Source organism: Fonsecaea multimorphosa (assembly GCF_000836435.1).
Source record: "Fonsecaea multimorphosa CBS 102226 unplaced genomic scaffold supercont1.10, whole genome shotgun sequence".
Taxonomy (NCBI): Eukaryota; Fungi; Ascomycota; class Eurotiomycetes; order Chaetothyriales; family Herpotrichiellaceae; genus Fonsecaea; species Fonsecaea multimorphosa.
The window spans coordinates 704,184-726,447 of record NW_015971644.1 but is presented as its reverse complement, the minus strand read 5'-3'; the positions used below and the strand labels follow the sequence as shown (position 1 = coordinate 726,447).

Sequence of the window (22,264 nt, the reverse complement as noted above, 5' to 3'; positions counted from 1 at the left end):
GGGCCCCAACTAACGCCAGTCAGCACGACGACGATCCCTCCGCCCATGGCAAATTTCAGCCGCTTCGGTTGCGCGTTGTGTGTCCCTTGTGGCCATCCTGCGCCTTCACCTGCGCCTGCGCCCTGGCCTGGTATGATGGTTTCCTTCCAAGCTTTCAAGCATCAACCGTCAAACACCAAGCAACGGCTGAGCCACTCACTCCTCCTCATCCACGGGCTGCTGTGCCACCTGAAGGAAAATAAGAAGCCTCGACATGAGTTCGTTCACAACGATGGTCGCTTCACCTCTCACTACTAATTCCTTTGACTTTCGTTGCCTCTTCAGCTTGTTCATCAAGTCCTCTTCGCTCTTCTCTCGCTTACTCTTCCTTAGTCTCTATTATTACCTGCGTCTTCTCTCATCCATCGCCATCGCCATCCACTCTCCATTCACCCAGTCAGGATTGGTCCCCTGCACATTGTCCGTCTCTGGCAATTCGCCTATCCTCGACTTTGCTCGCTGCGGCTGCGGCTGTGGCTGCAGCTCCACCTCATCCTAAAACCCTAGGCCGGGTTTCGCTGCGACCGCTAGGCTAGTGAGCCTGCACAGACTCCTACTGCTACTGCTGAAAGCTCAAAAACTGCCCCCATAATCTTACGGCCCCCGACCCAACGACCATCTGTCACATCTCACGCTGTTTGCCATTATCTTTCTCTTTTCCCTTTTTCTCGAGCAAAACAAAAAAAGTCCATCTTGTAAACTCTTTTCCTCCTTCTTCATCTTCTACACCAGTTTCTTCACAAAAGTCTCTCGTTTGCTACTATTGCTATCGCCCTGGATATCGAACAGGGTCTCGAACTCTGATCTTTCTTCCCCGCACCTGAAACCGTTCCTCTCCAATAAGCCTCAGCTGAACGAGAATTGAAAAAGGCGACTTCGTCTCACTCCTCTGAGCACACCACCTTCCACAGTGCCAGAGAACATCAGATCAGCATGGTCAACCCAGGCCGCGTTTGCTGCATAGCAGCGCCATTCCTTCTCTCAGTAGGCGTCCTAATATGTGTGGTACTGGTCTTCATCGGGGGAAACTACGACCGCAGCAAGACATTCGACGACCTATACTTTGTAAAGGTAAGCAATGTTATGAGGAGAGGTTACGAGCGCTCTATCTAACATGGATGGCACCTCTAGATCGACATGACCAACCTCACATTGACCTCCTCTGCAAATCTTCTCGGAGATAACTCCAACACGACCCTGTTGGGTGGTGCCCTCGAAGCGGCCAAGCAATCTCTGGGTATGAAAGATTTCTACACAATCTATCTCCGCAGCTACTGCAGTTGGAATGGCAACGACACCTACGCGAACTGCACGGACCCCAAATCCTACTTTTGGTTCAATCCGATCAAGATCTGGGGCTTGAACAATACCGGCGTCCCCGTGGATGACTATCTGCCCAAGAGCTTTAGAGATGGAGTGGATGTCTACCACGACGCCTCCAAGGCAATCTTCTACTTGTACCTTGGTGCACTGATCGCCTCGTGCGTCACTCTTCTTGTGGGCATCTCGGCCATCTTCTCGAGATGGGGCTCCTTCTTCACGACCTTTTGCGCTACTGCCATGGCTCTGCTTCTCGTGGCAGGGTCCATCACCGCCACCGCTGTCTACATCGTCCTAAAAGCCGCCTTGAACGAAACCTTGAAGAAGGACTACGGCATCAAGACCACCTTGGGCAGTTCTGTGTTCTCGGTCACGTGGATCGGCAGCGCCTTGGCTATTGGGGCGGCATTCTTCTGGCTACTCAGCGTCTGCTGTTGCAGTGGAAGAAGCCCTTACAACCCAGGCAGCAAAGAGGCCAGACGCACGAGAGCGGAAAAGACGCCCTACACGTATGAGAGGGTGGGAAGTCCATACATGGGCCCAAGTGATCAGCAGAGCGTGCCGCTGAATACGCTTGGCCCCCAGTCATATGCGCCGCAGAGAGGCGCCGCTTATGAGCCATTCAGACCGCAGGGCGTTTAAAGACTTTTCTGGGGGTGAACTATGGTCAGGAGTCCGTGTGAGGCTTGGGTTATTACGTTGCGGCGATGGTGACAACTATAGTAAAGGATCTGGAAAAGGAACAGGAAATGATTTGGAGTTTAAAGTATATGCCAGGTATGCCGGCTATGAGCTCGGCACAACCCAGGCATACATGTAACGATGGGATCTCAGCCCTGGCTGAAAACAGTACCGAGTACTATGGCTTCTACGGATATTTGTGGACTACAATGCGCCATCCGTGACCACCTGCAGACAGGACAGGCAGGGACAGTGAAAGGCCTGCCGCTGCCGTGCGGCGCATACGGAGATGAGTTTGGGGGGATATCCTGGGCTCGAGTGAATACCTACATGTGGCCACTATTATTTATAAATTTCTCAACGATCGAATCGTTGCTCCTTCGTCCTTGGGCGCGATTAAAAGTCTGCTTCTATGAGTTAATACCTCGTATTGACCTGGACGAGATTTGCCTGTCAGGAGGGGTGGTTCAACGGTACGGCGTATGGCGAACTACTGTACTACAGGGGAGAGATTGGATATTTGATTGATATCCGGGGATACTTCCTACGGAAGAATAAAAGGGTCAAGGTTCTTGATTTCTAGTATTTATGCTCGCCACTGTGGATTTACTATTTTCACTGCACCACGCCCCTCCACCCTCCGCGCGGCTTATATCCCACGAGTCCCTCGTCGGATGCCACCTCGGCGGCGGTGCGGCCTGTCAGGACGCTCACCTCAACGTCCCTGCCCAGGACGTGGAAGGGGTGGAAGCCGCCCAACGACTCAGCACTGCCTTCCTCGTGTCCTTGTCCTTGTTCTCCACCGGCGCCGACATCTCGCGCCTTTGCTGCGGACGAGAACGAGGACGACGAGGAGGATAGACGCGGTCGCTCCCACACCTTCTGTCCAAAGGCGGTCTGGTTCGTGGGGCGGAAACCGCACGCGGCGCGGTCGAGGGAGAGGAACCATCTCCGTTGGTGGATCGAGTTGATGCTGTTGGTTGCGCCTGGGTACGCGTTGTTGCGGCGGATCGAGGCTTCTTCGTCGAGCTCCTCCTTCGCTGCGGCTGCGGGTCTGGTTGGTGTTTGCTCTTGATATTGGTCTCCAGCGACAGAATTAGACCGCCTCGGGTGTGGTGGAGATGCTGTGCGCATTAGAGAAGATACGCTCCGACGGAGCTTGGGAGAGCGTCTCGAACTGTGGCGGTTGATGTCGGAATCTGAAGATATCTCGGCCATTGGAGACTTTGGTCTGTCTGAATCTGTCGTGTCATGCGCTTCAAGTTGCGATTTCCGGCGCGCTGGGCCGGTTGATGAGTTCTGATAGTTCCTCTTTCGTCGCTTGAACGCTGGCGCCTCTGGTTGTACGACTCGATTGTTGTCGTGAGTCAGTCTCAGGCTGAGAGTGTAGTTCCTGGGTAGCCGTGTACCGTGCAGACGGAGCTTGATCTTGCGATTCTGGAACGCGCGGTGGAGCTTTGATGGTTCTGACTCGGCCCTTTTCGTGGATGGGAAATCGCTGTCGCCGTCAGTGTCCAGGTCTGAGCCTTCGGTGGCTGTAGCGTCGTCGGCAGCGCTGGCTTTTCTCGAGGAAGAATCGTAGGCCAACACCTCGTATTCACCAGTGTCCCAGAGCAACATCGTTCCCGTGTCATGTGAGGCGGTCTCGATGAGGTGATTCCACAAGTTATGCACTCGGGTCTCGGTGGCATTGCGGTTTAACTTCCTGCTGTTCGGGTCGCCGGGGAGGCCGTACATGATAGCGAAGCTGATTGAGCTCGTTGCATTACATTGTAGTCGAAGATCATAGTGGGTGCCTGCGATGGGATGGTCGTGCTGGTGAACAACGAAATGGTGCCCCCTGTCGTTGAGATTTCGGCGGTACAGAGCTAGCCAGTCGGCGTGTGAGAGCCGCGGCTGGCCTCCAATGGGTGGGCGTGTCGCCGCGAGGAGTTTGGAAGAAAAGAAAGACACATGATCGTGGATTTCGAGCTCACCAGCTTCGACAGCTGCTGTGGTCGATTTGGTTGTCGACGGGATGCGGCTCAGACGCCGGGGATTGGCGAGGGGAGGGGAGATGGATCGTCTCAGGGATGCCGGCAGAGCGAGATCCGATTCGGAATGTTTTGTTTCTGCATGAGCACTTGAGTCCTCTATAGCTGCATCAGGGTTGTGTCTCTTCATTAACATAAGCGGGACAGCATCTCACAGGCGACTGACGAGGAAGATACCACGATACCTACCTAGGTAGGCAGATGGTGGTTGAAGCCGGAGTCCCAAAAGGGAAAGCCCAAGACCGAGTGCCATTCGGTGCATGATGTCATTGCCAAGCCATTATCACCACGTGCACCACCACAATTCCGCTGATGACAAAGAGTCAAAGCGTGCAGCTGGTTGGCGGGCGGCCCGTGGACGGGCCTTGCAGCAACTCTTCGCTTACCCAAGGATTGGATAACCACTTCCTCTCGCTTACCACAAGCTGTTTACTCCTTCTTGCTTGACCATTGACTTACAAAGTCTATTATAATGCGCCCACGAGGCTGTTCTCGAGGTGTCTACCATGCTCTGCCCGGCACCCAGGTCTAAGTATATAATTTTCGTTCCCACTCGATGTTCTCTCATTTGGCCCATCAAGAAACACAAGTCTTCATAACATCAACAGCACTTCTCACAGTAATCGCAGCGTTTTTCATGCTTAGCAGCACCAACACCAACACCACCACCAAGAACACCCCGGATTCCATGAGAGCAGCCGCCGTCCTGAAAGCAACCATGTCGAATCTCTCCCACGCAAAGATAGTCCCCCGCCCCTCCAAAACCCGAGGCGCAGCCAACCATGGCTGGCTCGACACCAAACATACATTCTCTTTTGCCGGGTGGTATGATCCCAGATACTCGCAATTCGGATCCCTACGGGTCTTGAACGAAGATCGCGTCATGCCCGGCGAAGGGTTCCCGACACACTTCCATCAAAACGCCGAAATCTTCTCCTACGTCCTGTCGGGCGAACTGACCCATCGCGATTCGATGCAGAAGAAAGGGGCTGAATCTCAAGACAAGGACAAATTCTACCGCCTTCACCGCGGCGATGTGCAGTTCACCACGGGCGGACGGGGCATCTCTCACAGCGAGTACAATGAACACAACAAGGACTGGGTGCACTTCCTCCAGATCTGGGCCCTGCCGTGGAAGAGGAACTTGCCTCCCATCTATCACACCAGCACCTTCTCGGAGGAAGACAAGCGCAAAGATTTTGTCACAATCATTACTCCGTTGAAGGCGGGTCCCAACGCGAGCCTGGAGGACGAGAAGGCAGCCATCCCCACCAAGGAGGGCACCATTCCCATTCACGCCGATCTCGTGTTTAGTGCAGGCATCATCCCCACGAACAATACATTCACCTACCAAGTGGGCGGCGGAGACCTTGTCACATCCAAATCCGACCGAAAGGTGTACATCCACTTGCCGGAAACAAAAGGTGGAAAGGCCAAGATCCGGCTGGACGGACGAGAGGGCGCGATACTTAAGGAAGGAGATGGCGCATATGTGACTCATGTCAATGCGGGTGACATGCTCAAGATTGAAAGCGTTGGAGAAGCAGAGGCCGAGGTTGTGGTTATCGACTCGGAATAAAAAAGGGCCAAAAGCGAATGGGACAACACAGGAGTATGGATTGATCTGGCATTTTAAAGATAGCTTTTAGGAATCTGAGTGAATACTTTCTATATCTGCCTCTAACAACGTTGTTCATCCTCAAATGCGTGAACCTTGCGCCCAGCATTGGTGGCATATCTCTTGACGCATCATGCACACCCCGTAAAGGATCCATATCTGGGTGAGTCATGGCCAACTCTACAGGGTTGGGGATCTGCGACTAGCGAGGTAGTAGTGGTGGTGGCTCGGTAGATAGGAGGGATCCATGGTCCCTGCCAATGGCTATTGAGATAATTACATAGGTTGATGAACATGGTGTTTAACGAGTAGCGAGGAAGCTATCGAGCTGCCCAATCTTGTTTCACCGTCCGAATACGAGTTTTGTTTCTGTTTTGCCGCCACAGTTCAGCTTCGACGGATGACAATAGTCACAATAGTCATCTACGACGAGAAGAGGCAGAAGTCTTGTCAGTAACTAGGCACTCCAGGGACAATTACGCACAATCTCAACTGCCATCAGGTGGAGTTGTTGGGCGAAGCTGCATGGTTCCGGTTCCCGCTTTGCACTACATCGCACTGCCCTACCGCCGCCTCTGCCATTAATTTTTCCTAATATCTGTCTCGTCCCTCCAAGCAGGACACAAGATCGTTCATATACCTTTTTCCATCCGAGTCCCTGTCAATGTCAAATGCCATGTCCCTCAAACGCCCAACTCTCTGATCCGATTTGCATGTCCCACCACATCATGACGGCGCATCATACATCAACATCTGTCGCAATCTCAATAGCATGTCTTGCCGCTGTAGGCGCTCTCTCAACCCCAGCATTCCGTCAGATTCTCCTTCGTCTTCGAGCAAAGAAAGACCAATATCAAGAGCTGTCTCGGTGTTATGAGGATAAGGATGGAAAGGCCACGGAGGAATCTCAGCAAGCATATTCCGACTTTGTCGTTCGGTTAATACTAATCATAATCTCTACCATCGCGTTCCTTGATGCTTTGGCCACTGCTGTTCTGACAACTACTCGCCCGCATCTATCACTCACGCTTGAACAATGGCTCCAATTCGCAACCTGGGTGAGTCGAGCGGTTGATACCGGATGATCGAGTGCCACAACGTCTAACATTTTTTTAGTTTTTGGTTTTGTTTCAAACTATCGCCATCTACGCCACGCCCTCCTCAACGCAGCGATATCGTCTTGGGATTTTTACAGCTTCGTCGAGCTTGCTCATAGCCATCGCTGTAGCGGTAGAGAATATCTCCCTATGGCAATCGAAAGTCACCCCGCTTCCGCGCAATGCCCACCTTACCCTGTCGCTCGTTCAATTCATCTGTGGGATCCTCCTTCTCGTCGTGGGTCTGTTAATTCCGCGGCGGCCTGATGTCTATTGGAATGATAAAGTGGTCGACCGCAAAAACACCGTTTCTGCGCTATCAAAGCTCACCTTCTCCTGGGCTTCAACGATCCTGTCTCTGGCGGCTAAAAACAAGGGTCTGGACTACGAAGATCTTTACGAGATTGACCACGATGCTCGTTCTCGAGAGTTAAGAACCAAGTTCGAGGCCGTCGGCCGTAAAGACAAACTATGGAAGACGCTCTTCTGGTCGCACAAATGGGCCTTCATCCAGCAATGGGTTTTGCAAGCAACATGCTCCATCACGGATTTCCTGCCCCAACTCGCCCTGTACTTTATTTTGAAAACACTCGAGGCGAGAGATGAAGGTCAAGACGTGGCGCTCACGTCATGGCTATTAGTGATCGGACTCGGTCTATCCATCACGCTCTCATCGTGGCTCGAGGCTTGGATGTTCTTTGTCACATTCATGAAGATTGGCGTCCCAATCTACGAACAATTGTCCGCTGTGGTGTTTGGAAAAGCTATTCGACGAAAAGATGTCAAAGGCACAGGAAAGAAACAGGAAGAGGAACAGGAACATGCCAACGGCAATCTCAATGGTGAAGTCGTGGTCAACATCGACGCTGGCCAAAAGGGGGAAGATCGAGCTCCGGAAGAGGACGAAGATGGGGATTTTCAAAAATCGAAGCAAAGCACCATCAACTTAGTCGGGGTCGACTCGAAGCGGATCTCGGACTTTGCGACGTTCAACTACATCTTTCTCGGATCTGCCATCAAATTGATATTTGCCATCGGCTTCTTGTCGAAATTGATTGGGCCCATCCCGCTACTTGCAGGGCTTGCGGCTCCTGCACTGATCACGCCTATCAACATCATAGCCGCGAAGCGATATGCCACTGCCCAAGACGACCTGATGAAATATCGTGACCAGAAGATGGCAGTAGTGACTGAGGCTCTGCAGGGCATCCGTCAAATCAAATTCAGTGCCCTTGAGAGGGATTGGTACGAAAAGATCCTCGAGACCCGGAGGAGAGAACTCAAGACGCAGTGGCAAGTTTTTGTGTATGACACTACATTGATCAGCATCTGGATTTTCGGGCCCGTCATGCTGGCTGCCGTTTCACTGACAACGTATGTTTTGATCTACAAGCAACTGACTGCTTCAGTGGCGTTTACGACCATTTCCGTCTTCGAAGCCATTGAAATGACATTGGCTGTCATTCCTGAAATGATAACCGACCTTCTTGATGCTATAGTATCTGCGAATCGAGTTCAAGAATACCTTGACGCGCCTGAACGCATTGACAGCACCAAGCCTGGCGACACTGTGGTATTCACAGACGCCACAATCTCTTGGCCATCAGACAATCCAGAGAACGAAGAGAATCAATTTGCATTGCGCAACTTGAACCTCGCCTTCCCCAAGAACGAGTTGAGTGTCATTTCAGGTCGTACAGGGTCTGGAAAGAGCCTGCTCCTTGCCTCCATCATCGGCGAGGCCGAAGTTCTTGGAGGCGAAGTCTTCGTCCCCAGACCGCCGTCTGCGGCCGAGCGACATGATTCGGGTGCAAACAGAAGTAACTGGATGATTGAGTCTTCCATTGCCTTTGTTGCTCAAATCCCCTGGATTGAGAATGCTACCATCCGAGACAACATCCTCTTCGGACTCCCTCTAGACAACGACCGTTACCAAAAGGTCCTGCATGCCTGTGCTTTGACAAAGGACTTGGAAATGCTGCCAGATGGAGAACTCACCGACATTGGCGCAAATGGAATCAATTTGAGCGGTGGGCAGAAATGGCGAGTTTCATTTGCTCGTGCCTTGTACTCGAGGGCAGGTATCCTCGTGCTGGATGATATCTTCTCGGCAGTGGACGCCCACGTCGGTCGACATCTGTTCGAGCAAGCCCTTGTAGGAGAGCTTGGCCAAGGCAGAACAAGGATCCTGGTGACACATCATGTCGCCCTGTGCCTCCCCAAAACAAACTACAGCGTTCTGTTGTCCAACGGCACCGTCGAACAAGCAGGTCAAACAGAGGAGCTGCGGCGCAGCGGGAAACTAAAATCAATCCTTGCGGAAGAAGACGAAGCAGAGCAAAAGAGGGATGAGGAAGAGGAAGAGGAAGCTGTCGGACACCTCACGGTCGATGACGGCGGCGGTCTCCAGAAGTTGTTGACCAATCAGTCACGCCGTTCGAGGCGCAAATCTGCTCTCAGTGATGTTGGCGACAATCTCATGCGACGTCCGTCGCGCGCGAGCCTCAACGACGCGAAGCAAAGCCGCAGCAACGCCCCCAAGAAATTTACAGAGGAAGAGAGTCGAGAGACGGGCGCAGTCAAGTACAAGATCTACTCGGCCTATCTCAGGGCCTCTGGCGGGTTCGGATATTGGTTGTTCATCCTGGCCTTCTTTGGTGTTTGGGTCGCCATCTACCTGGGCAGGTCGTATTGGATCAGTGTATGGACGAGATCATACCGCACCGAAACGGAGCACGTCTCTCCCCATAGGCTGCTCGTCTCGCAGTCTCTGAGCACCGTCTATCACCACCTCCACACTCGGTACTCTGCTGCGGCCATCGATCCAAATCTTCGATACTACCTGGGCGTCTACCTTGGCATCTCCCTCGCCGCCTGGCTGATCGGCACAATCCGCTATTTGTTCGTCTTCATTGCCTCAATTCGTGCATCCAAGATTCTTTTTGAAGCCCTTGCCTTTGCAGTTCTCCGCGCACCCTTACGATGGCTCGATACTGTGCCGGTTGGACGTATCCTCAATCGCTTCACATCCGACTTCAATATGCTCGATTCGCGGATAGCGATGGATCTGGCCTTTATGCTCCACAACATGATGCACGTCCTGGCTGTCGTGATTGCCGGAGTGTTCGTGTCGCCATTCATGATTGTCTTTGCAATCGGACTTCTCTCAGTCTGCATGTATTACGCACTACGTTATCTCGCTGGCGCCCGAGAGGTGAAGAGACTGGAAAGCAATGCCAAGTCTCCCGTCTTCGAGCAGTTCGGCTCGGTGCTCATGGGCATTGGGACGATCCGTGCTTTCGACAAGTCGGACGCCTACCTCGACAAGATGTACACCAAGATCGACCGACATTGTCGCGCATACTGGCATCTCTGGCTGTTCAATCGATGGATGGGATGGCGGTTGTACATGGTCGGTGCTCTTTTCGCAGCCATCACTGCAGCACTTATCGTCTCCATTACGAGCATTGACTCAAGTCTTGCCGGGTTTGCCTTGAGTTTCGCCCTCGGGTTGAGCGAAGGTGTGATATGGTTCCTACGACAGTACTCGAATGTGGAACTGGACATGAACGCCACAGAGAGAATCGTAGAATACAGCAACATCACGACGGAGAATCAAGGAGGCGTGGACGCACCAGCCGCGTGGCCCACCGAGGGAAACCTCGAGGTCAACGATCTGGTAGTTGGCTACGCGCCCGACCTTCCACCGGTGTTGAAGGGGTTGACGTTCAAAGTGACAAAGAACCAGCGGGTTGGTGTTGTCGGACGTACGGGAGCGGGCAAATCCTCACTGACACTCGCATTGTTCCGATTCCTCGAGGCTCGCAGTGGAAGTATCTACATTGACGGGATCGACATCTCCAAGATCAAGCTGTACGACTTGCGCTCGAGACTGGCGATCATACCACAGGACCCTGTCCTCTTTTCGGGCACGGTCAGGAGCAACCTGGACCCATTTGAACAGCAAACAGACAAGGAACTGAAAGAGGCTCTGGCGCGGGTACATCTGATATCGTCGGTCACGGCCTCCTCGTCAGCTATGGCCAGCGGAAGTGCGACACCTATTATTCCAGATCATCAGCACGATACCGATGCCGATCCGACAGCCGCAACAACAAACATCAACATCTTCCGCAGCCTCTCGTCCAAAATCTCCGAAGGGGGTCTGAACCTCTCACAGGGCCAACGCCAACTCTTGTGTCTCGCGCGAGCCATCGTGTCACGGCCCAAAATCATGGTCCTGGACGAGGCCACATCCGCAGTAGACATGGAGACGGACGCGCTGATCCAGCGCAGTATCCGGGAAGAATTCACGGATTCGACATTGATTGTGATTGCGCACCGGCTGAGCACGATTGCGGACTTTGACAAGATCTTGGTCATGGGGGAGGGGAAGGTGCTTGAATTTGATAACCCGAAAGAGCTGATGCGGAGGAAGGGCGGTGTGTTTAGGGGCATGGTGGAGATGAGTGGTGAGAGGGCCGAGTTGGAGAGGATCATGGGTATCAACAGCTCCAGCTCCAGCGCCGGTGCCGATATTAAGGAAGAGCAGGGCCAAGAACAACACCAAGAAGAGCAGAGCCGTGAAGGCAAAGCAGAGACAAGTGCACCTGTACCTGCACCTGCACCTGCACCTGCTACAGCGACTTCCAGTGCCAGCGCCGACGCCACAGCGAGCACCAGTGGTGGGGGAAAAGAGAACAACAACAACGACGACGACGATTCGGACGGTGGATGGGGGATCTGATCCGAGTAATTCTACCTACCTAGGTAGGTAAAAAGCGTTGCAAAGGAAGACGTCGGCGAAAAGGGGAAGAAGAAGGCATTGAGCGGGCAGCACTCAAGTGTCCAACGTACATAATAGACAAAAAAAGGATTGAAAAAGAAATGGCATGGCATGGTACGGCGCGGCGCGGTATGGTTTAGTATGGTATAGGATGATCGGGAGCATTTCAGTTCTCTCAGTCACTCGCACAGCCTCACGGAGCTTAGTATCTACTTTTTAATGATGACATGAGATGATAATAGCGACCTCTATCCATCTATGCATTCACACATCCATGCAGCCTTGGACTTGTTGACTTGTTGGGCATGGAGGTTTTGGGCATGTGCTTGGGCCTGAGGGATGCCACGTCTCGTAATAAGCTGGTCTCGCTTGTCTTTCCTGCTCCCCAGGCAGCCTGGGCCCCCAAGGGACTGCTATTTCTCTGTGAACTGACTCTGCGGCGAGCGAGCAAGGTAGCTTATGGCTGTCGAGGAAGGAGAGACATCAGGGCCAAGAACATAGTTCGGTTGTACGAAACGGCTTGGGTCGATATAGACGCGAGGACGGTGTGGAGTGGGAGAGAACTCAGGCAGAGCACAGATGGACACAGTGCCGCTATCCCATACGCCGCGTGACGAGCAAAGAAGAGAGAGCAGTGCATTCATAAGACGAGGTTAGAGGATTTATAGGAGAGCAAAGGAGTGGGGAGCCACAGGAGTGGCGCAAACCATGTCGAAAGAGGAAGGCGTTGTGAAAAGGGAAGGCGCAGGGACTGTATTGCAAAGAGCAGGCGTCCAGCTTGGCCAGATCTGAGAGAGCCAATAGAGAAACACTCCGTTCTACACAAGGAAGGCGTTCCAAAAGGGAAGGCGTTTCGAATGAAGCATCCGTAACAAAGAAACAAGGCACAAGAGACGAAAGGCTGGGATTGACGACGAGAGTAAACCGAAAGCGGAAGGCGTCCATGAGAGGAAACCGTTGTGAGTGTCTTGTATATGAAGATGAAGCCGTAAGGAAGACCAAAGAAAGACCAAGGTCGCTGACATACTTGGAACAGCAGGGCTGAAAGAGGCAGGCGTACAGGAGGTCGTAGAGTGAACAGGCTTCGTATAGCATGTTGAAACAGAAAGACGTCCGAGAGAGGAAAGCGTTGACACAATGCTTTGGGCAAAGCCAAACCCAATCATACCGGTTGTGGCTTCAACTCGTCGAGTGGTCATCTGACACGGAATGCCTCGAGTATTATACCTCGACCGATCCCTCAATGCACAGGGACACAGCGTTTCAGAGAAATCCAACGTCAGGTCGCGGAGCGTCAGAGGTGCAGCCTTGTTCCCCAGAGAATCAAACAACAAGGCTGCAGATTACATGACATCTTCCGGAAGCAACCCATGAGGTTTCGGGTAAAGAAATCAGAGACCTGAAGCTTAGTGGCCAGCCACATTCTGCAGCCAAGGTTCCAGAACGCAGGCGAATACTTTTCGCGCTTGTCGTTTTGGGTGTCCCTTCCCTTGTCCCTCTCTCGCGCCAGTAGACCGACAGCGGGACGTGTCTTCTCCAAATGATCCTTTGGCGTCACTCAGAAAAGAATCCAGGCATTGCTCACTGTCGACTATGGTTGAAGGTCTGGGCTTCGGGGCTCGGTGTTTGAACCGGATTCTCTCAGATCGGGTTTCTGCCATCTCTCAGCTAGAACCCACTTTGGAAGGCAGACTTTAAGTCTCTGATTCAGCATCCAGTGCCATCGTACGTTAAAAGCTGGTCGCAATGCTGTAACCAACACATGGAGGACGGCGCACGACCGGGAGCTGCTCATCCCAGCATCGCACTTCGCTGGGTGCGATGCGCAGATTTGCTCAGCCTTCTAAGTCCACAAGTCAGACCATCGACGCTGGCAACAAAGGTGGCTATAGTTCATCCTTACTTGTATGACCGTCATGTCTTTTGACACGTTTGGTTGCCGAGCCCTCGAAGAAGCCCTCCAGCTCCATATATTCTGCCGCAAACACAGTAGTAAGGAGAGCCCAGTCTTCAACAGTGGGAATATCTAGATGCTCGCCGTCATCGTTCATGGTATGCCAGACGGAAGGAAACCGTCCAGGAATGAGATGCAAAACTTGGACTCCCCGGGCAATGAAAGGGATATGGTCGTCTTGCATGACATAGCTGTTGAATCTATCAGTCTCCCTTTTATTCTTCTCCGGCAGCCAAGTGTGTGATGGGTTGCTTCTGAACATGCCCACTTTGCGAAGTCGTTGCTCGGCTTCGGCCATTTTCACATAGGACCAATGAGACGTGTGCTGCCAGGAAGGGATCGGCAGGTCTTCTGGGGAGCCGAGAAGATCGAGGAGAACAAACAACTCGATAGAATCAAGGTAGTTCTTGTAGATACTCGTGGCTGGGTGCATGGTGTGCTCCCATTCTTCGGCAAGCGATCTCGCTCCATATATACTGTCGGTCGCTGTCCAGCTGAAAAAGGCCTCCTCGCCGTCGAGAAACAGCACCTGTATCCCCTTTTGTTCCTCGAAGTCAGGATCAGTGAACCCTTGCTCTTGCATCGTGGCCCACTTCTTCGTCAGAGCAGCATCTATAGATCTGATGGCGTGCATGATCATCGCACATGGTGCCGCGGAATCTGTTGCACCAATGAATCCATCTGGCTGGTACTTTGAGTCGTAGTGCGCTACCAGGGTCAAGCGCCCGACATTGCCTGACTGCGACCACGGAGGATCTCGAGTGGCAATGAGATTCACAAACGGCACCTCGCTATCTCCGTGGGTGGGTGTCTTTGAGGTCGAATTCTGGAAAGACAAGGACCACTCCGGCAGAGTGTGGAAGAAGTCAACGAAGTGCTGGAGGACTTTTCTGGAGCCTTCTGTGCCGGGGACTCGAGGGATCAGTATGGGCGCTAGAAGGTTGCCGGTCCGTATATCGAAATCGCTAGTATCTGGTCGAGGAAGACCATGTTGAAGGGTATCATCGGACAGCGGGATATATGCTAGGACTCCTGACCATGGAGATATCAACGATACCACAGTCGAGAGCCATGTCGGCGCCCAGCACCGCATTTTCACAGAAAACAAAGAAAGAGGACGTTCATCGAGACATCATCACAACAGCTGCAAAGCACCAGGTAGGAGTCGCTTGCCAGAAGAAGGAGAGGCCACAGTGAGTCGGGGTTGTCATCTTTGAATTCTCGGCGCAGTTTCCGCCGCAGGACGCGCGGATCGCGCATCTCCAACTTCAATGCGCCGTTGTAACCGCGTCTCTCAAATTCTACAAAAAGCTACCTAGGCATTGACCGCAGTTCGACGCTACCGAGACAGATGAGAAGCCTGCCACCAGCTCTGGTGGCCGAAATCCGCTATGTCTTTCAATCTTGCTCGAGGCAGTATACTGCCTCCAGAAGGACTCAATTCAGCACCTTGCACCAAAGGCTAAAAAGCTCCCAGCAGCCGAAGAGCAACAATGTTCCCATCCAAGTTGTCCACAGCCAGCTGCAGGCCCAGAAAACGAATCCTGTTCGGCCCTCGATACCGCCAGCCCCAAGTACACCAGAGAGCAAGGAACTCGTACCCCAGGAAGAGCAGGAAAAGTCTCTGGACACAGGCCGCAAGGTTGAGGTCCCTTTCAAGGTCATTCCAAAGGCCGAGATCGCTCCAAATTTGACCTTGTCTCCCAAAGAACGACTCCATATTGAACAATTGACAAGAAGATTACCTCCTCGGCCTGAACCAAAGGGTGCGTCTCTCACAGCTTTCAGTAGTCGAAGATGCACTAACTTGGTACAGTATATAAGAAGAGATTACGCATATACACTGCCGGCAACGGAAGGATATATATGCTCACCTTCCTTCGTTTCGCCACGATTGCTGCCTTGACTTTTGTTACCGTTATAGTGGCTCCTGCTCACTGGGTTAATGGGAGTTCATTGTGGACTGTAGCTGGCAGTGAGTGTTCCTTCGCCGCACAATATCAGCCTGCTGATCGTGATTTCTGCAGTATGGCTGGCAGGCTTGATGCCGTTTGCTTTCGTAAACTGGACATTAAGACCAATGGTGACAGAGATCTTTCTTCGGCTTCCAGTATCGGCTCAAACATCCCCCAAAGTAGCAATGGCTTATGCCAAAAGCCTACCAGGAGATGCCACGCTCGACCTAAGATTTATGCGATCATTCACCATCACGGACGTAGTGACATTGAGGATCGCCAACACCAGACCGATGCGAAGCCTCTTTCGTCCTGTCAGCTTTGAATGGGTTGGGCCGATGGTGGAACGCGGTGGCTTGCTGAGACCGAACCCGACTCAATTCTATGTACGGCCTGAATCGGCGGGTGGCAGAGCAGCAAGAGATGTCACGCCGGGGATCTGGAGCAAAGTGTACGAACGACTGACTGGAGTCGAGAGCAGTGCTGTATCCAAATGGCGGCGGTGACCGGCATATGAACTTCACTTGGAAACAAATGTCTGGCAGAATTTGGACTCTAATATTCACTGACAAAACGCGCTCGTCGCCAAGTCTAGCAGTCACTGTTGTGTGTCCTATTCATGACCTTCACTGCCCTCGTCTCCCACTTTGTCAACCTTTCCTACCTCGACACAAAACATACCTACTTTCGCCACTGCTCTTACATCTTTGCCTTCTTCAATTGAACCTGCCAGACTTACTCGCAATATTCAATCATCAACGTCCATCCACCATGTCTGACGCGGCGGCCATGACCGTTACCCCAGGCGGGTTGAGTGCTCGTGACGGAGAAATCGCCCTTGCCGCTCTTCAGTGTGTCAAAGGTGGTGAGATCCAGGTAAGTCTCAAAATTCTCACTTGTGACAGTCGTTGGCCGAGTCGCCTTTGTCTTCCTGGCCACTTGCCTGGTCTTGCGCTTCTTCCCGTTGACTGAGTCCTGTTCAGATTGACTACTCGGCGCTCTGCAACAAACTTGGCTTCAAAAACGAGGCTTCGGCTCGATCGGCCTGGTGCTCAGTCAGAAGAAAGATCGAGGCAAAGGCGTCATCCACTGATGAACCAGGCACTGCTCCAAAGGCCAAAACCCCTCGCAAAGCCAAAGACCCGAACACCGCTACGCCGAAGTCAGGCAAGGCAGCTCCCAAAGCTGGTGACCATGATTCTGCTGATGGTGAGAGCAATGATGCCTCTGCTGGTGCTGTAGACGGTGAAGTGAATCAATCTGAAGGTCAGTCTGAGCAAAGCCTCAAACATATACGTGCAAACCACATTTCCCACCCCATCGCATTACCTTATTATCCTTTTGCATTCTAACGGCTGTGCTCTCCTAGAAGCCCGAACTACTCCCAAGACACCTACCACACCCAAGAAGCGCGCTCGCAAAACCAAAGCCGAAAAGGAAGCTGAGGCTGCGGCGAACGGTGAAGCGGCGACTGGCGAAGGCGACGAAGACGAGAAGCCGCCAGCCAAGAAGCGTAGGACCCCGGCCAAGAAGAAGGCCACCGAAAGTGAGGTCAACGGAGAAAACGAGGGCGAGACTAAAGCTGCTGCTGCCAAAGGAAAGAAGGCAGCCGCTTCGCGCAAAACTGCCACACCAGCGACTGACAAAGCCCCGACTCAAGCTGGCTCCGGTGAGGGAGAACTCGCAACCGTAGAAGTCATCGAGAAGAAAGAAGAGAATGGTACTTCGGGAGAGCCAGGTCCTGCCGTTCCTGCCGTTTCTACTGGGTTCGTTTCTCCATTGCAGATGTTTCTCCTTACGTGCTAACTCTGTCCCATTAGGACTGCCAACACACCCGAAAATGGATATATCGGTGAACACGCCCCTGAAGTGAAAGCGGTTGTGGCCGCTGCCGCGACTGCTCACAAACTGATTTCACCCTCTGACTCAGCAAACGGTCAGGAGTCTGAGCTTTAAGTGACGGGCACCATCAGCATTCGTTCAACATGACAATCGTTCAACGTCGTGTTCTGAGTTGCAACTCGATGGATGAATGGCGAAACGCGGCGACAAGGCAAAGAGAGAATTGAGCGGAGCTTGAGTGCCTTTTCACTACGAAAAGATCAGAAAGAAGAAAGAAACAGACATGGGACACGCATACGTACGCGCAGGATCTGCATGGGTTGGTACCTGCAAAGCCCGCAGTGAAGCTTTGGAGTGGTAAGCTTGGTGATGGGCTGATTGACATCCGAGGTCTGTGAGCTTGTGGTGGGTGCTGTATCATTGAAAGACCGGCCAGGCTTGGTTGGACCTGTCCACCGACGACGACGAGAACGTTTTTCTTGGTCCCCTTTCAGTTCAAGGTCAGGATAGGAAATCACACGAAGAATGGGCTTAGTTTAGGTACAGAGCTGGGGGAACGTCAATTCAGATCGAGAATTCCAGTACCATTCAAAATACGGAGCATTCTACGTGACTACGAACGTTTATTCATGCTGCCCCCTGACAACCTATGTCTTCGATATTGCCCAAGTTTCTCGTGACTAGGAGGGGGACAAAATCGTGAAGAACAGAAGTCAAATCATGTAAATGGATGATGGTCTTTCGCTTCTTTCTTTTATTTTACCCGTCTCTTCGCTTTGAGCGCCTACCTAGAAATACCTCGAGAAATCAATCCTGCAACTCCATACACTTCACTATACACTGTACACTTGTAGCAGAACACCATCAACCAATCAATCCATCAATCCATACCTTCCGGGATAAAGAAACCGCGAAACCGCGAAATGGGAAGCAGGACAGGACAAAAGTACAATAGCACCATCCTGCAGGTGGCTGAGACAATCGCTCAAAACAGATGGGGGTCCAGCGCTCACAAAGCCTCAATGCACTTGACCAGCACGTCGAGGCCGCGATCATCCACCTCTCGCCCCTTCAGAATCCACGCAAGATCACTCAAGATCCCTAGCGGCACTTCGACTTCCTTCTCGTCGTCCTTCTCATCGTGCACCTCGAGGTCGAGGTCCTTTGCCTCCCGTGTCTCGCCACTCCTAACCCGCTGCTTTCGCGCCATGAGGTTTGAGATCTCCCACTCCTTGGCCGCCTCCTCGGCCCGTTCAATCACTGAATTCGAGATGCCGCACATGCTGGCGCAATGCATACCGAAGGACCCCTCGGCGGTGCCCTCCTCCAACTTGTACAGGAAAGTTACCCGTCGATCGGCGTCGTCCACAAGAATCTTCATCCTCTTTGGCGCTATTTCTGGATGGTGTGCAAATTCCGAAGAGAGCGAGTGATAGTGTGTTGCAAAGAAACCCAAGCAGCCCACGTGTGTAGCCAGGTGATGCAGCACGGCTTGTGCGACTGCCACGCCGTCGTGTGACGACGTCCCTCTGCCCAACTCATCCAGGATGACAAGGCTGCGCGGTGTAGCCTCGCTGAGAATTTTCTTCGTTTCTGCCAATTCGACGAAAAAGGTCGACTGTGCGGCAAAAATGTGATCTTGAGCTCCCAGGCGTGACATGATTCGGTCAAAAGGGGTGAGGCGAGCCGACGCACAGGGGAGGTAGCAGCCGATTTGAGCCATGATGACTGCGATACAGGTCATTCGGAGGACGGTGGATTTTCCTGCTGCATTCGCACCTGTCAGCAGAGTGAGGTTTGGCGAGTCCCCGCCCAAAACGACGTCGTTGGGAATGAAGTCGTCGACTTTGGTCAAAAGGCAGGGATGGCGTAGATCGACGAGTTCCAAGGTCGACCGACCACCGGCATCGCTGTCAGACGGGTCGACGAACTCAGGGCGGCAGCTCGGGTGTCCCAAAGACGTGCTCGCTTTCGCAAGGGAAATCAAGCAGTCTAGTTGGGCGATAATCGTGATCGCCGTGCGCCATATAACGTAATCTTCATCGAACTTGGCGTAGAGTTTGCGGGCTACATCCTTGACGATCTGGGAGTGTGTCTCTTGCGCTTCTTGTAATTTCCGCACAAGGGTCCGCAGTTCGGGAAAGTAGTATCGTTTCACGCTCGCCGTGGCGGACATTTGGTCCCAAGCGGCGGGCACCTTGATGCGAGTGGGTACTTCCATTTGCATTATTTCCTTGCCGTTGTCGCGGTAGCAGATGGCATTGGAGTTGAGCTCTTTGCGCCATTTGCGGAGAAGGTCATCAAATTTCTTGTTGATGGCATCGATGGTGTCTTGTGAGTTGTCGAATTCTTCTTCGATTCCGCGCTCGGGCACCAAGATGCCTGATTCTTTGGCCTTTGTGCGGTCAAAGGCATTGTCCCAATACTTGAGATTGGGCTCGAGATCCGGCATTTGAGCGATGAGTTGGCCGATGACACCTTCGCTGTCCGTTGCTCGACCTGTACCATCTCGCAATAGGGACATCGTATGGTCAATCTGCTCGAATCCTTCGAGAACTCTGACAAAGTCTTGAACTTTGCAGGTCCCGGCATGGACGCGAGATATCAATCTCTCCAGATCCGGCATCTTTGTCATCTGAGAAGTGAATCGGTCCCGGACTTTGGCATCGGCGTTGAGCGAGTCGACAGCGTCCAGCCGTGCATTGATCTTTTTCGTGTCCATGAGAGGATGGCACACCCATTGTTTGAACAAGCGTTTGCCGAACGGCGTGATACAGCGGTTGAGGAGCTGGAAGAGCGTGCCTTCACTTCCACCGTCGAAAGAGTTGGCAAAGACCTCCAGGTTGATCAAGGTCTGGCCATCAAGAACCAGGCTCGTCGCTTTCCGGATGGGGTCGTACCACGTGAAGTTACCCATTGTCACCAGATCCCGCTCGATCTTCAAGGACCTCAAATACTGGATCAAAGCACCCAGAGCAGACATGAGGAGATCCTTTTCTTTCGCTTGTTGCAGTGCCCCAGGCCACTCGTTGGGAAAGTAGTTCTCTGCCTCGATCTCCTTGGCAGTGATGTGACCTTCCCAGAACTCTTTGCCAGGTTTCAAGTAGTTCCAGATAGTCGTCGGACTGGTGTTGTTCTTGAGTATACGCAATGTCTTCGTCGTCACACCACCCTTTTCCAGCAAGATCTCTTGAGGCCTTGTCTGAGCAATGAACGTCTCAAATTTGGTCAGATCTGCATCGTCGACGAACTCTGATATGTTGAATTGACTGGTGGCGGTGTCAACAAAAGCCACACCAAATGCAGGCATGTCATCGACCTCGGATTCCTTGATTGCCACGCAATACGTTGACATGTCGTCCTGCAGCATCGTGCCGTCAACCAATGTACCTGCAGTGAGCACACAGGCCAGTTCTCTCTTGATCACTTTGTCGTCTTTGCTCTTCTTGCTGGCAATCCCGCTGGACTTTTCGTCCCGCTCGCGCATGTCTTTACCCAGAGCAGTCTCTTGCTGGTCAACTCGAGCAATTTTAAAACCTTTTGCAACGAACTGATTTGCCCAGAGTTCGAGACTCGACTCTGGAACGCCGACCATTCTCATATTGACGCGGTCGGTCAACTTTAGATCGAACAGTTGATGACCAATAGTGGCGTCGTTTTCGTAGAGTTCATAGAATTTGCCTTTCTTGAAGAATACAATCGTGTCCCAGAACTTCTGCTTGATTTCCCAGTACTGCTTCTCGAACGGAGAGAAATTCTTCCACGCCATAGGTGGAATATATAAGGTGCGTGGGTCGTAATCGGGATGGCCAGGTGGGTTGCGGTCCATATCCCTGATATCCTCAAGCCATGCGTGGCGTTGTTCCGGTTCGGTCATGTGGGCTTTCAGTTTCTTTCCACTTCGCTGCTTAGGTGGTATGTTGGTAGGTCGTGGCTGCAAAGGCTGAGGGTTTTCAGGATCGTAGGTCCACTGCTGGGCAGTCGAAGTACCCTCAGGAATCTCCAGGTCAGCCCCAACCTCGACATCATCCGCTGCAGGGGTGAAATGAGACGACGCAGTTCGGGAAGTGTTCTTGGACGCCCGCTTGCGCTTAGCAGGCCGGCGCACTTCATCTTCAGAGTCATCGGGAACAATGAAGTCATCCATTTCTGTATTGTTAGCACAAACCCATCTTAGTCGAACGAGGTATGTACCATCTTCTGCCTCCGCCTCGTTCTCCTGCTCGTAGACGTCCTCGTCCGCACTATCGGAGACTCGCCTGCGTTTCGTAGGTCGAGAGCGGCGTCCAGGGGTGGGTTTGAATACGTCGTCGCCGTCGGTGCCTTCGCTATCGGACTCGACATAGTTGATTTTCTTGGTTTTGGCCTGTCACCTCAATGGTTAGTACACCGCAGTCACAGACGCGTGAGGTACCTTACCCTTCGCGAAGGTGTCCCGTGGGCTGTCAGCTCCTCCCTGCCATTAGTCTGCTCATCGTCAGCTGAGACTGGCGATGGCAGACTTTTGGAAGGAGGCAGACTCGCCTTGGGGATGATGTCCTCATCTTCAGGTTCCAATGCGTCACTGCTGGGAACAGGTGTCAGGGAACTCGACGACGTGCCGACCGATTTGGTGCGAGCCTTGGATGGGACAGGCGTCTCAGCTGCGGATCGACCAGGTAATGTGGATGGCGAGCCGGTCGAAGGCGTCTTCTGGAAGAAGCCCAAGAGGGTCTTCTGTCCACCTGCAGAGGATGATTTCTTCAACGCAGGCGTAGAAGCAGGCGTCGATACAGACTTCTTCGGCATGGTTAGGAGGTAACAAGACGCTTCAGGACTCTATACGGAAACAAAAGATACCATCAGTTGCTGGACGGATTGATCGAATCGCGAGAAACCCAAAAAATGTTGGAGAGATGCAACCGCGTGGAGAAATACCCAGTCGCTAGCGCGTCAAACA

The 22,264-nt window shown here is 52.6% G+C and overlaps 8 protein-coding genes across 8 annotated transcripts; 5 read left to right on the top strand and 3 right to left on the bottom strand.

Annotated features, from left to right (window-relative positions):
* Positions 1–972: 972 nt before the first annotated feature.
* Positions 973–2,001, top strand: Z520_05839 (uncharacterized protein; the record flags this gene model as incomplete). Its single annotated transcript, XM_016776342.1, has 2 exons — positions 973–1,110; positions 1,171–2,001. 2 exons carry the CDS (start codon positions 973–975, stop codon positions 1,999–2,001), a joined length of 969 nt encoding a protein of 322 aa, XP_016632661.1.
* Positions 2,002–2,655: 654 nt separating this feature from the next.
* Z520_05838 (uncharacterized protein) lies at positions 2,656–4,203 on the bottom strand (the record flags this gene model as incomplete). Its single annotated transcript, XM_016776341.1, has 1 exon — positions 2,656–4,203. One exon carries the CDS (start codon positions 4,201–4,203, stop codon positions 2,656–2,658), a length of 1,548 nt encoding a protein of 515 aa, XP_016632660.1.
* A 507-nt stretch (positions 4,204–4,710) lies between these two features.
* On the top strand, positions 4,711–5,652 carry Z520_05837 (uncharacterized protein; the record flags this gene model as incomplete). Its single annotated transcript, XM_016776340.1, has 1 exon — positions 4,711–5,652. One exon carries the CDS (start codon positions 4,711–4,713, stop codon positions 5,650–5,652), a length of 942 nt encoding a protein of 313 aa, XP_016632659.1.
* A 767-nt stretch (positions 5,653–6,419) lies between these two features.
* Z520_05836 (uncharacterized protein) lies at positions 6,420–11,535 on the top strand (the record flags this gene model as incomplete). The annotated part of the gene is made up of 2 exons (XM_016776339.1): positions 6,420–6,749; positions 6,808–11,535. 2 exons carry the CDS (start codon positions 6,420–6,422, stop codon positions 11,533–11,535), a joined length of 5,058 nt encoding a protein of 1,685 aa, XP_016632658.1.
* A 1,925-nt stretch (positions 11,536–13,460) lies between these two features.
* Positions 13,461–14,621, bottom strand: Z520_05835 (uncharacterized protein; the record flags this gene model as incomplete). The annotated part of the gene is made up of 1 exon (XM_016776338.1): positions 13,461–14,621. One exon carries the CDS (start codon positions 14,619–14,621, stop codon positions 13,461–13,463), a length of 1,161 nt encoding a protein of 386 aa, XP_016632657.1.
* Positions 14,622–14,879: 258 nt separating this feature from the next.
* Z520_05834 (uncharacterized protein) lies at positions 14,880–15,989 on the top strand (the record flags this gene model as incomplete). Its single annotated transcript, XM_016776337.1, has 3 exons — positions 14,880–15,294; positions 15,345–15,503; positions 15,556–15,989. The coding sequence occupies 3 exons, from the start codon at positions 14,880–14,882 to the stop codon at positions 15,987–15,989; spliced, it is 1,008 nt and encodes a 335-aa protein (XP_016632656.1).
* Positions 15,990–16,254: 265 nt separating this feature from the next.
* Positions 16,255–17,439, top strand: Z520_05833 (uncharacterized protein; the record flags this gene model as incomplete). The annotated part of the gene is made up of 4 exons (XM_016776336.1): positions 16,255–16,359; positions 16,467–16,749; positions 16,853–17,249; positions 17,304–17,439. The coding sequence occupies 4 exons, from the start codon at positions 16,255–16,257 to the stop codon at positions 17,437–17,439; spliced, it is 921 nt and encodes a 306-aa protein (XP_016632655.1).
* Positions 17,440–18,334: 895 nt separating this feature from the next.
* On the bottom strand, positions 18,335–22,113 carry Z520_05832 (uncharacterized protein; the record flags this gene model as incomplete). Its single annotated transcript, XM_016776335.1, has 2 exons — positions 18,335–21,691; positions 21,745–22,113. The coding sequence occupies 2 exons, from the start codon at positions 22,111–22,113 to the stop codon at positions 18,335–18,337; spliced, it is 3,726 nt and encodes a 1,241-aa protein (XP_016632654.1).
* Between the last annotated feature and the right edge of the window lie 151 nt (positions 22,114–22,264).